Source organism: Pollachius pollachius (genome assembly GCF_949987615.1).
Source record: "Pollachius pollachius genome assembly, chromosome: 11".
Taxonomy (NCBI): domain Eukaryota; kingdom Metazoa; phylum Chordata; class Actinopteri; order Gadiformes; family Gadidae; genus Pollachius; species Pollachius pollachius.
Window position 1 is genome coordinate 6,558,565 of NC_136944.1, and position 12,133 is coordinate 6,570,697.

The 12,133-nt window shown below is 49.7% G+C and overlaps 1 protein-coding gene across 1 annotated transcript in view; it reads left to right on the plus strand.

The window, feature by feature from the left end:
• The window catches only part of LOC307082599 (thyroid hormone receptor alpha), a 92,995-nt gene that overhangs the window by 72,070 nt on the left and 8,792 nt on the right, over positions 1-12,133 (plus strand). The window contains exons 4-8 of the mRNA XM_079746217.1: positions 854-915; positions 2,689-2,810; positions 4,367-4,514; positions 5,973-6,178; positions 9,085-9,231. Of these exons, the coding sequence (XP_079602343.1) occupies positions 854-915; positions 2,689-2,810; positions 4,367-4,514; positions 5,973-6,178; positions 9,085-9,231 (685 nt within the window). The remainder of the gene's footprint in view (positions 1-853; positions 916-2,688; positions 2,811-4,366; positions 4,515-5,972; positions 6,179-9,084; positions 9,232-12,133) is intronic.

Genomic DNA, 12,133 nt, shown 5'->3' on the forward strand with positions numbered 1-12,133 from the left:
AACTACTGCTGCTTAAATAAACATGCATACACACACATAGTTCTTTAAAGGGGCTCTGAAGTGTGTGTGTGTGTGTGTGTGTGTGTGTGTGTGTGTGTGTGTGTATGTGTGCGTGTCCACTACCAGGGGCATGAGAGATGAAATGAATGCTGAAATATTAATCATGTCTGCGAGTTCAAATATATATGTATATATATTTATATATATATGATGTAAATTGCCATTATTACTAGAACTACTGCTGCCTAAATAAACATGCATACACACACATAGTTCTTTAAAGGGGCTCTGAAGTGTGTGTGTGTGTGTGTGTGTGTGTGTGTGTGTGTGTGTGTGTGTGTGTGGGACATATGATCTGAACTGTGACTCGGCCGGCTCCGTTCCTCTGGGCTTCCCTCGGTCGTGTTGCTGGGGTCTCTGCTCTGAGAACAGATGGTTTGATTTCCCCCGGTGGTGGCAGAGAGCGGGGCGAGGGATGGAGAGACTGAGGAAGAGAGAGAGGGAGAGAGTGTGAGAGGGCGAAAGTGAGGGTGAGAGAGAGAGAGAGAGAGCGCTGTCATGTGAGTCTTGTTATGACCTACACACTTTTACCCTAAATGCCTTCCCCCCCCACCTTGGATGGATGGATGTCTAAACAAGTGTCTGTCAAATTGAATACGAGGAGTTTATGACTGACGTAAGGTGATTTACAAGATATAGGAGGAGTTAGCATTTTGTTGTTGTCTCTCTCTGTTAACCAATCTCCCTCTCTCTCTCTCCCCCTCTCTCTCTCACCTCCTCTCCCTCCCCCTCTCTCTCTCACCTCCTCTCCCTCTGTCCCTCTCTCTTACCCCCTCCCTCTCTCGCCCTGCAGGTGGCCAGATGGACCGAAGAGAAAGAGGAAGAACAGCCAGTGTTCGGTGAAGAGTATGTCAGGTAGGCTCCGAGCTCTCCCGACCCCAGCCGGGGACAGAACAGGGGGTCAGAGCTCCCCCTCTCTGTGCCATTCGGCCCTGTTCCAGGTTTCTCTGAAGAACGTTGTCCGTACCGTAATCCCTTTGGTTTTACTGTAAACCCCACGTTTTAGTATAAACCTCACGTTTTACTGTAAAACGAGTAGGTTTACACTAAAACGAGGCTCCCTCCGTCGTAACACCAAAATAAAATCGTTTTACGTGTTTTTCTCGACTTCGCGGCTCAACAAGTCGACTCTTTTGGGCACGAACGCGGCGGTCGTCGTGTTTGTGGCCGATTGTGTTCGAGGGGTATATCCAACTCTCCCCGGACACCGTAGCAGCATGTGTCTCTGATTAAGAGACTTTTATAGCTCACCCTGTCAGGAGGAGCGGGAGGGAAGCCCGGCCTTAATGAACTGCAGACCTTGATAACTTAAGCAAGATCTGACTTTTTGGCGTTATAGGAAAGTTGATTGATACCGGAGGGGAGATGTTTTATTGATTCGGAGGGTAAGGGGGGGAAGTGTACACACATTTTATTTGTATTTTTTACATTTATGATTTTTGTACATAAAATCACTTTCACAGCAGTTGCACAAATTGCCAATGGGGTGCGGTCGAGCGGGTGGATTATCGTTATGTATACAAACATAAATCACAAGATATTAGAAGATATTTATCAGAAGATCCAGATTAAATACAGTAATGATAATAAAGTGGGAGTGGCCTCTTTGACGGTAGCAAGCGTTCCCTGACCGGGATACTACAGATCATCTCTCTCTCTCTCTCTTTCTCTCTCTCTCTCTCTCTCTCTCTCATATCCCTCCCTCTGTCTACTCCATACGTTATTCCTCTGCTGTCCGTACCCCCTGATAGGCCGGCCTGCTCATCCCGGTCCGGCGTCTACAGGTTGGGTGCGCTTGGAATCGCTTCACGATGACAATTATGTGTGTTGCCGCGGCCTCGGTCGCCTCGGAAGCGGCTCACGCACAAAAGAGTGTAGCATTAATAGCGTTTGTGCGTCGGCCCTCACAAAGGGGCCTTTGTGCGGGCGCGGGGCCCTTGTGACAACACTCCGCCTTCCTCCTTACTTTGCCTCTTCGGTTCCTGTTCCCTATTTCCTCGTCCCAGCCCTTCTCTCTCTCTTGCTCTCGCTCTCTCTCTCTCGCTCTCTCTCTCGCTCTCTCTCTCTCCCCTGCTGAGGCATTCTCCCTTTCTCTCGGCTTGCCGTCTCAGACTCTTCTTCTTTGTCGTTATAATCGTCCTTATCCATCTCCCTCTCTTGAGCCCCTTCCGCCCCCACACACACACACACACACACACACACACACACACACACACACACACACACACACACACACACACACACACACACACACACACACACACACACACATTCTTGTTCTTCCTCATCCTCTTCCTCCCCTTCTGGTCTTACTCTTTCCATCACCCTCCCCACACTTCTGATCCCCCTCCCTCCCGTCTCCTAATGCCTCCCTCCCTCCCTCCCATTTCATAATGTCTCGTTCTTCTCCCTCCCTTCTGATGTCCCTCCCTCCCTTCCTCCCTCCCATCTGCTTCTTCTCCCTCCCTTCTGATCTCCCTCCCTCCCATGTCCTAATGCTTTTCTTCTCCCTCCCTTCTGATCTTCCTCCCTCCCTCCCTTCCTCCCACCGATCTCCTAATGCCACCCTCCCTCTCTCCCATCTCCTAATGCTGTTCTCCTCTCTCCCTCCCTCCGCCCCCCCCCCAGCCCTGAGCGTCTCGGTCCCAGGGTACATCCCCAGCTACCTGGAGAAGGACGAGCCGTGCGTGGTGTGCGGGGACAAGGCCACAGGCTACCACTACCGCTGCATTACCTGCGAGGGATGCAAGGTAAGCCCCGCCCCCTGGGGGGTGGGTACTACTGGAAGGGTACGAACAAAGGGGGTTGGGTGTCATTGCTCGGTGAAACGTGTTGGGTCCTGCCTTGCCTTTGGGTGGGACACACCGTACGCCTTTCTTAGAGAAAGACTCCGACACTGAGGTAGAGGGAAAGGCTGCATGCACGCCCCCATCGTGCACCTAGTATATATACGTGCCTATATGCAGGCATTTAGATGCAAGAAATGTTTTATTATTGTTTGAAGTTGGAAAAGTGTTGCGGGTGTGTACGCAAACATTCCATGTTAAACAAGCTATTGTATGTGGTTCAAAGGTTACCTCTCCATGCCTCAATAATGCTCACAAGCCAGCTAGTTCTAGTTGTGAAACAGAACCTGCTCCCCATAGCAAAGGAGGTGACCTCGGGTTCCCCCAGGGCAACCCAGGGACCAGAACACGCTCTGTAGCGCCGCGTGGAAAGGTACCAGAGCATGTGAGCGGAGCACTGAGAGAACACATGATGTAATGTGAGTGTTTCCAGCGAAAAAAACATTTTGTTCTTCTGTACGAATTGAACATGCGTGGTTTTTACGGAATCTAAATATAGGCGCAGTGTTGCTTTTGCAGGAAGCCACAACGTATGGAATTAAAATGAAGGGTTCCAAGCCCTCAATTTCGTGAGACGCACACTCCCCAAGGTCTTAATCTGCATGTTGTTGGCAGACCGGATGAGCTCAAAGCGCGCCTTAGTTGGACATGTTGATGCTACCGGTTTCTGCACTGGGAGCTTGTCTCAGTCTCTCTGAGGGGTTGGGTGCACCAGCACGAGTAGAAAGCGCTTCCAATTCGTCCAAGTCGCAAAGTCAGAGTCCGACATTGTCGCGGGAGAGAAGTCCCAAAGGTTTCTAGATGGGCAGTCCGCACATGCACGCTCACAGACACACACACAGACCACAACACACACACGGACACACAGACACACACACACACACGCACACGCACACACACACACACACACACACACACACACACACACACACACACCTTATCTAAGTGCTTTGGGTGTCTGAAAAGCACTGAATAAATGCAATCCATTATTATTTTTTGTAGTATTATACTAAGTGTCTGTGTCAGTAATCTGAAAAGATCTCTCAAAAGTATTCCTATACATTTTCCTCAAAACAAATCCTTTAATTTACCACGTTGGCGGTGGTGACTGGCTGGGTTTAGCTGGAAGTGTTGCGTGTGGTTCGAGCGGCGTCGGATGGCGTGCGTTCTCACGGGCGTTGGACCGGCTGGGGGGCTCGGCGCAGTCATGGGCCGCCACGACGGAGACGGCAGGCGAGACGTTATCAGCGGCCATGTGACATGTGATCTGGAACATTTGATGGCTCGGCCGATTGCTAATTAATAACCCTCTGTTTCTCTTTCATCCACAATTGAATCAGGTCCAGAAATTGAATCAGCTGGGGATTGTCGTGGGGGGGAAATGAATGAGATAGAGCCCGCTGACGTTTTTTCCCACCGTCTCTTCTCCCCGTCCGATGGTCTGTCCGTCCGTCCCTCAGGGCTTCTTCCGTCGGACCATCCAGAAGAACCTCCACCCCGCCTACTCCTGCAAGTACGAGGCCTGCTGCATCATCGACAAGATCACCCGCAACCAGTGCCAGCTGTGCCGCTTCAAGAAGTGCATCGCCGTGGGCATGGCCATGGACCGTGAGTCACTGCAGCACCCGGCACCTAGCAACCAACACCCACCACCCAGTAGCAAGCACCCAGCACCCAACACCCAACACCCACCACCCAATAGGTGGATCACTGCAACCGCCACTTGTGTGAGCTAGCCACACGAGTCTTGGCGGCCCTTGGCTAATTCCACAGGCTTTAACCTCACTACCGGGCTAGTAGACCGGGGGTCTGCACTGGAAGAGCACCAGCACAGTGCACAGGGAAACTGGGATCTCGTGCTCCACACAGAGGACGGATAGGTTGTTGACATTGGCAGGTGCAATGCCTGTCATAAGGGGACTGCATGAGCCCAGAAACTATCTTAACACCGATGATAAAGTTTTACACTTGAGGCTTTGTAGCTGACTGCACCTTCTGACCCCCCTTCCTTGAGCAGAATAAGTGTGGAAATAAAGCCTCATGGCCAACTGCAGGGTTTCATTCCCAGCTTCTTAAGTTTTCTGAAGCCAAACCCTGCTTTTTCAAAACATACATTTTGTGTTTTTTTTACCAAAGCACAGATTAGTCACGCATTCTTATAAATCCAAATGTGGTCAAGCATGATCCATATTTATCGCTGCATGGATAATTATACACGCATATGCATGCATGCTTTTCAATTTTAAACGCTTGCTAGCTTGCCCTCTTGTGATGCTAGTCAACATAGCGCTGTGATCCTAAATGAGTAGCATAACACGTCACACTCACGTGTCTCGTAACTTTGTCTCGTAACTTTTCTCGTAACTTTTTCTCCTAACTATAGTCACAAGAATACACAGTACAGCATTTTTTATGGTTTATGATCTATATCCCGGAAGAGCCTTTTCTGGCAGATTTCACTGGTACAGGGCCAAATCACGTGCCAATTTTCATCTTAGTGAGATTTGAAACCCTTTTGTCGGCCACAAACCTTCTCCCACAATACCAAAATAGTTCAATATAATTAATTTGATTGTTCGTACGCAGTCAGGAAGAGGACATCCACGTCCTGTTGCATCTCGTGTCAGCTCATGAGTCTCGAGGCATCAGAAAACTGGTTGCTGTCCCCGGCCCAAATGGCTCCGAGACAACTTTCACCGGTCTTTACTCAGAGCTGTAATTATTAATTAGTGTCTTGAACATCAAACCAGAGCACGCTTTTGTTCCTAGCAAAACACTATCTGGGTAAGATCAACCGGTGGAGCCTCGATGCTCACACAGAGTAGTTTCCACTGCCATTTCCACTTTTAAAGCACTTGTTTTCAACCACATTTTGTGCCGAGTTTCAGTGTTTTTATTTTCATAAGATATATATATATATATTATGCTATATTATAGAGTGAGATAGTTCGGAAGGTATGGGAGATAGAGGGGAGGACATGCAGCAAATGACTGCGAGCAGGAGTCGAACACCCCCCCGCCCCTTATAATCAACCCCGTCCTGCTCTTCCTCCGCCGCCGCCACAGTGGTGCTGGACGACTCGAAGCGCGTGGCCAAGCGGCGGCTGATCGAGGCCAACCGGGAGAAGAGGAAGAAGGAGGAGATGGTGAAGACCCTGCAGAGCCGGCCTGAGCCCAGCGACAGTGAGTGGGACCTGATCCACATGGTGACGGAGGCCCACCGCCACACCAACGCCCAGGGCGCCAGCTGGAAGCAGAAGCGCAAGTTCCTGGTAACCACGGCGCTCCGTCCCTTTCCATGCGTTTTTTTATCTTTACGTTTACATTCAGGCGCTTTTATGCAAAGCGACTTACCAGGGCTCACACACACATCGACCTACCGCCAGCGGGGTCCGCCACGCAGGGCGACAGCCTACTCGTCAGGAGGAGTCAGGGGTGAGGCGTCTCGCTCAGGGACACCGCGACGCTCACAGCTGGGAGGGGCCGGGGATCGAACTAGCAACCGTCCGGTTAAAAGTCGGCCCGCAACTGCATTCTACGAATTGTTATTTCTGAACAGCAACTGGGGTTTGGCTAAGCTCAGGCTTAGCTCAGGAGGATCCCTGCCTCCTCCTAGCTGAGTATCGACTTGTCCCTGACTGCTCCCGACTGTCGCATTGTACGGCCTTGGATTGTGTGTATAATCCGTTGAAAGTCGCTTTGGATTTAAGAGTCTGCTAAATACCCCGAAAGATATATAATAAAATATGAAATCGCAGACCGCTGCTATAAATAACAGGTTGTTGCTATGTGTATTTAGAATCAAACAAACTTTAATTTTTTCGGAAGCAATGCATAAAACAATTAAATGAGTAATTAATTATTATTGATTAATTTAGTAAGGAGCCGTGTAATAAGGGACACAATGTACAGCAAGCCTGTCATTATCGTGTAATAAAGCCCTCACTGTCTCTCACCCAGTGGGGGTTAATCTGGAATGAGCAGCTCCACATTAATGTAATGACACTGGGGAATCAATCGGATCATCTCCCCCATACACCCACGGCATGGGTCAGACCACCATGGGCCGACCACCAAGCCAAGGGGTTTTAGTGATATAATATTCATTTCTAAAATGCGTTCCTCCATTGTCAACACTGCTAAACCCTATTTCCATTACACTTCTTTAAATATACATCTTCAGACATAGAGTTATGGTGCCTTTTCGTTTTGTGTGGAACTCTGTGGCTGATTGGCAGGAGGGAGAACAGATCTCCTTCTCGTTTCACGGGATGAATGAAACTGTCTTAGTTACCACGGACGACTAAACCTTTCGCTGGAGGACACCATGTCGCTATGGCAACCGCCCAGATGCCTTCGCATTCACGTGTAGGAAAGATAAATTGGAAATGTATGTATTTATCAATAGCGGCTTCAGAACGAGAGTTATTCATGATTGCAACATTACAACACTGTCTCCCATCCGAAAGCGTTTCAAAAACGTTCCGGCGACATTAATAATTCACGCGGGGAAGAAGGCCACCGTAATGCTTGGAGGGAAAAGAAACAACAACATGAAAAACCTCTTACAAAACTGTTTTCCCTTTCGACCAATCGCGCGCGGCGCACTAGCCGCACGAGGCGACCCGGTGGCTCCGCCTCCCGGCGACGGCAGTTACCTTGACACAAAGGTCAATGACAGTTGCCTGGCAACCGTTGCTGCACGAAGGCATGTGAATCACATGTTGCTCTTCTCTCAAGACATCCCAGAAACTCGCTGGGCGGGGGGAGGGGGGCTGGTGGTGATGTGGGGGGGGATCTGCAGCCCTGTACATCACCACATCACCTGCAGCGCTTTACTTTGATTGGTTCTGAGCTCTGAGCCCTCGGGCGCTTCAGTCTGCCTTTGAGCTGCAGACATATTGTGGGCTGTGGGTTGTCGGTATGTCCTCAACGTGAGGCGGTTCCTCCGGTTCCATCATTAAAGCGCAGGGCGGCATACCTTTGCCTCCTGCTATCCGTTCCGAGGAGCAGAATCATGGTCTGAGCACACTGAATCAGTGTGTGCTTTTGCACCTGATCTACCTTTTGAAGTACAGTTGTAAGTATGGGATACGCGGATGTTAGTTATGGATAATTTAGCTTATTGGGATTATTGGGATCATTGGGGTTTCACAATGCAGGACCACGAGGCGAAGCTGAGGGTCTTGAATCACCTTGAAGGGGTTTGTTTGGCTCACTGAACATTATCATTCTTATTATCCAGCTCCTTATTAAATACATATAACATTTGACAGAAATATAACTCTTTTAATTGACTTACAAGTCATTTTATTGCTTCCGCCAAAATAATCAGCTAAAATCCGTTGACTGACCTGCGTCCATAGCAACGGTCTGTTATTCATAGCAGCAGTCTGATATTCCGAAATAACATTCCATAGAATGCTCTAATCAACCAATCACAATCAAGCATTCAACAAAGCTGTCTATTAAATCTCTTTAATCCATTCATAAAGTTCAGATAATTTATCGTCATCTCAAATTACTGATTGAAAATATTGAGATGCGTGAACGTATAAGGACAATTCAGCTGGCTCTACTTTTCGCTGGAGGATTAATCGTAGTTGTGTTGATATTGAATAGCAGAAGGATATCAAAGTCATTGCCAACAGCTTTCAACATGAGCATGTGTTCATAGTTGATGAGGTAATGGTGCGAAATCCAACTAATGTTAATGTTATATAACCTAGTCATGGTGTGAATACCTAGTCTGCCCTCATATGGCACCCAGTTTGATGTGTACTGCTTTGATTTATAATGAGTCTGAACTTTATATTTCCATTTTATTATTTATTTTATGGGTTGTCAAAATTTCTTAAAACTTTACTGTTATGGTACTGTACTGGTATCAAAGAATGCTACACCGTGCATTTGATAAATGAAACCCTTTGACGTTTGTGTTTGTCTTTGTTTTTATGTGTGTGCGTGTGTGTGTGTGTGTGTGTGTGTGTGTGTGTGTGTGTGTGTGTGTGTGTGTGTGTGTGTGTGTGTGTGTACTATGTGTATGTGTGTTTGTGCATGTATCTTTGTGTTTGTATGTGAATGTGTGTTCTGTGTCCATGTGTGTGTGTGTGCGTGTGTGTGTGTGTGTGTCCATGTGTGTGTGTGTCCATGTGTGTGTGTGTGTGCGTGCGTCCAGCCGGAGGACATCGGCCAGGGCCCTATGGTTCCCACGCCGGACGGGGACAAGGTGGACCTGGAGGCCTTCAGCGAGTTCACCAAGATCATCACCCCCGCCATCACCCGCGTGGTCGACTTCGCCAAGAAGCTGCCCATGTTCTCCGAGGTAGGCTGTGGAGGGGGGCTCTGTGTTGGTGGGGGACCCCTGTGTTGGTGGGGACGGGGAGGGGGGGTGCTGTGTGTATTTGAGTGCATCTCTGCATGCGTCATCTCAATAAAGCAATTATAATCGTACGCGTTAGCCAAAGCCTTGTCCCTTCTGCCCTCCATGCGTTCAATCACCACGCAGCCTGCGTCATCAATCAGTCCTCTCTTGTGAACGTGTCTCGTGTGTGTTTAGGTGGCTCGTTTTTGCATTGCTTTGCACTATAGCGTGGTATAATTACTCGTGGAGGTCAAGACGTGACCCTCTATCTTTAACTGTGATGTTCATGACCTGTGTGCTAGCGCCCCGGCCCTCTCCTAACCTCCTCCCCCGCCGGAGCCTCCGGAGGTCCGGTGTGAACGCCCCCCGTCCCGGCCCAGGGACCGGGGGGGATGTGTGTGTCAGCGTGTGTGTCAGCGTGTGTGTTAGGGGCGCGTGTGTCAGCGTGTGTGTGGGGCGCGTGTGTGTCGGGAGTGTGTGTCGGGAGCGTGTGTGTCAGCGTGTGTGTCGGGAGCGTGTGTGTCAGCGTGTGTGTCAGGGGCGCGTGTGTCAGTGTGTGTGTGGGGGGCGTGTGTGTCAGCGTGTGTGTTAGGGGCGCGTGTGTCAGCGTGTGTGTGGGGAGCCTGTGCGTGTGGGGGGCGTGTGTGTCAGGAGTGTGTGTCGGGAGCGTGTGTGTCAGTGTGTGTGGTGGGGGGGCGAGTGTGTGTGTGTCAGAGAGTGTGTGTCAGGGTTATTTACATCCCTCTCGTTCCGTCTGTCGTCCGCTCGGCGAGTATGAAATGAAATCTGGAGCGGCCATCCCTGTCACCAGGGGCCCGGGCCCTAAATAGGTGGGGCCCGTGGGGGCAGGGCGGGGCCCAACTCACTCAGACAAGTGTAGGGGCGGTGTGGACTGATGCTGGCGGAGTCCTACGTCAGGCTGAGCGAACCAGCAGGGTGGATGTGGTGGTGTTAGGGGCTGTCCTCCATCAGCATGGCGTGACTAGGAGGGCTGAGGTGGTATCCTACTGCATCAGGGTGTATCAACCAGGATTGACGCGGCGGTGTTAGGTGGTGTACTCATCAGATGGGTGTACTCACTAGGACAGGTGAGCTGGTGTCGGGTGCTGCTCCTCCGTCAGCTTGGTGTATTAACCAGGAGGGATGAGCTGGTGTCAGGTGGTGCCCCTCCGTCAGCGTGTTGCCAAGTGTCCTCCCTGGAACTCCAGGGCTTCCATTGTGCTCCACTAACGAGGCTCGTGAGTGGGACTGCAGAGCGGCTGATTGGACGGGCTCTCCAACTTCTCCCGCTCTCTTTAGTTGTTGCCCCAGCCGAGGGACGAGTTGCTAATGAGCGCAGGAAGCTTGGCTCATCACCACCTCCTCCCGGCTGCTGATTAGCCGCTGAGGAGTGAGAGCCAGAGGCAACTACAGAGAAAGAGCATGTCTGCTTAGAGGAGGATTTTAATGGAGTGGAGTGTGTGTGTGTGTCTCTGTGTCTGCGTGTGTGTTTGTGGAGGGGTGTTTGTCTTTGGTTGTGTGTTTGTGTGTCGTGTCCGGGTGTGTATTCTGTGTCTGTATCTCTCTGTGTCTCTGTGTGTTCTGTGTGCGGGTGTGTGTGTGTGTGCGTGCATGCGTATGTGTGTGTGTGTGTGCAGACATGACGGTGTGGGTAGACTATAGCTGAGAGCAGTGATCATGCATATTGCAGGAGGTGTCTGGTTACGTAACCGATGGCACGGAATAAACCCTCAAAAAACAATCATCCTTTCCCAACCATCTGAAAACATTCTAGTTGGTACAGAAAACTTGTTATACTTATGGATGAATTATCTTCAATAAATGAACAATCGAATCCCTCTTTCTCAGAATAGGTATGTTTTTTAAAGTCCTGAAAATGTAATGTGTCACTGTTCCTCTGAATACACATGAATTCTTAATGAACTGCCTGGGATTATGACCAATTCTTAAGGGAACTTCTTATTCCTGTGTTTCTCCCTTCGGCGTTATTCATAACGGATAAACAGCATAAAAGATACGTTTCTATTTAGGGCTTTGGGTAGGAGGGACCTTTCATCAAAAAAAGGGTCAAGTCTGTAACGCACTGCTCAAACACACAACGGTTCAAACACACATTCACGGCGGAGTCAACCATACAAGGCGATCTCCAGCTCGTAGGGAGAAGTTAGGGCGAGGTGCGTCGCTCAGGGACACATTGACACTCAGCTAGGAGGAGCCGGGGATCGAACCAGCAACCTTCCGGTTAAAAGCGAACTCGCTCTACCTCCTGAGCTAAACCGACCGCTGCACTGCCCTGTTTGCTTAAAACTAAAACAAAACAGGCTGTTGGAGCTCGTCTTCTGATGGGCGGGGCTACCTTGTTGTTTAGGCTCCCCCCCCCCCCCCGCTACGACACGATTCGGGGGGCGTTGTGGTCAGAAGAGTTGATTGGCGTTGCTTGGCTTACCAAAACTGGCTGTTGTAACCATCCATGCATGCAAGAGCCCTTTAAGTCCATAATGACATGTTATCCTTTGTTTCTGCAAAACACTCAAAGCATCCCAGCGCCTCGCAGCGAAGGCCATATCCATCACCAGCGCTTTATTCCTATTGGTTCTGAGCCCTGGGGTGCTTTTGTCTGCGTCTGAGTGGCAGACGTATTCAGAGCTTTTGAGTATTCGGTGTAATTAATGTAAGGCGGTTTCTCCAGTGTCATCGTTATGTGGGGAGGGTGGGTCAAACTTGCTCTGCCTACTAATGGGATGAGTGAAACAATCATTATCTGTACAACCTCGGTTGTTACCTCATACTCAGTTTGAACACCATGAAATTGGGATCCAAGGTTAATAAACGTCTTTAATCCGATCTTTTCCAGTGAACATTT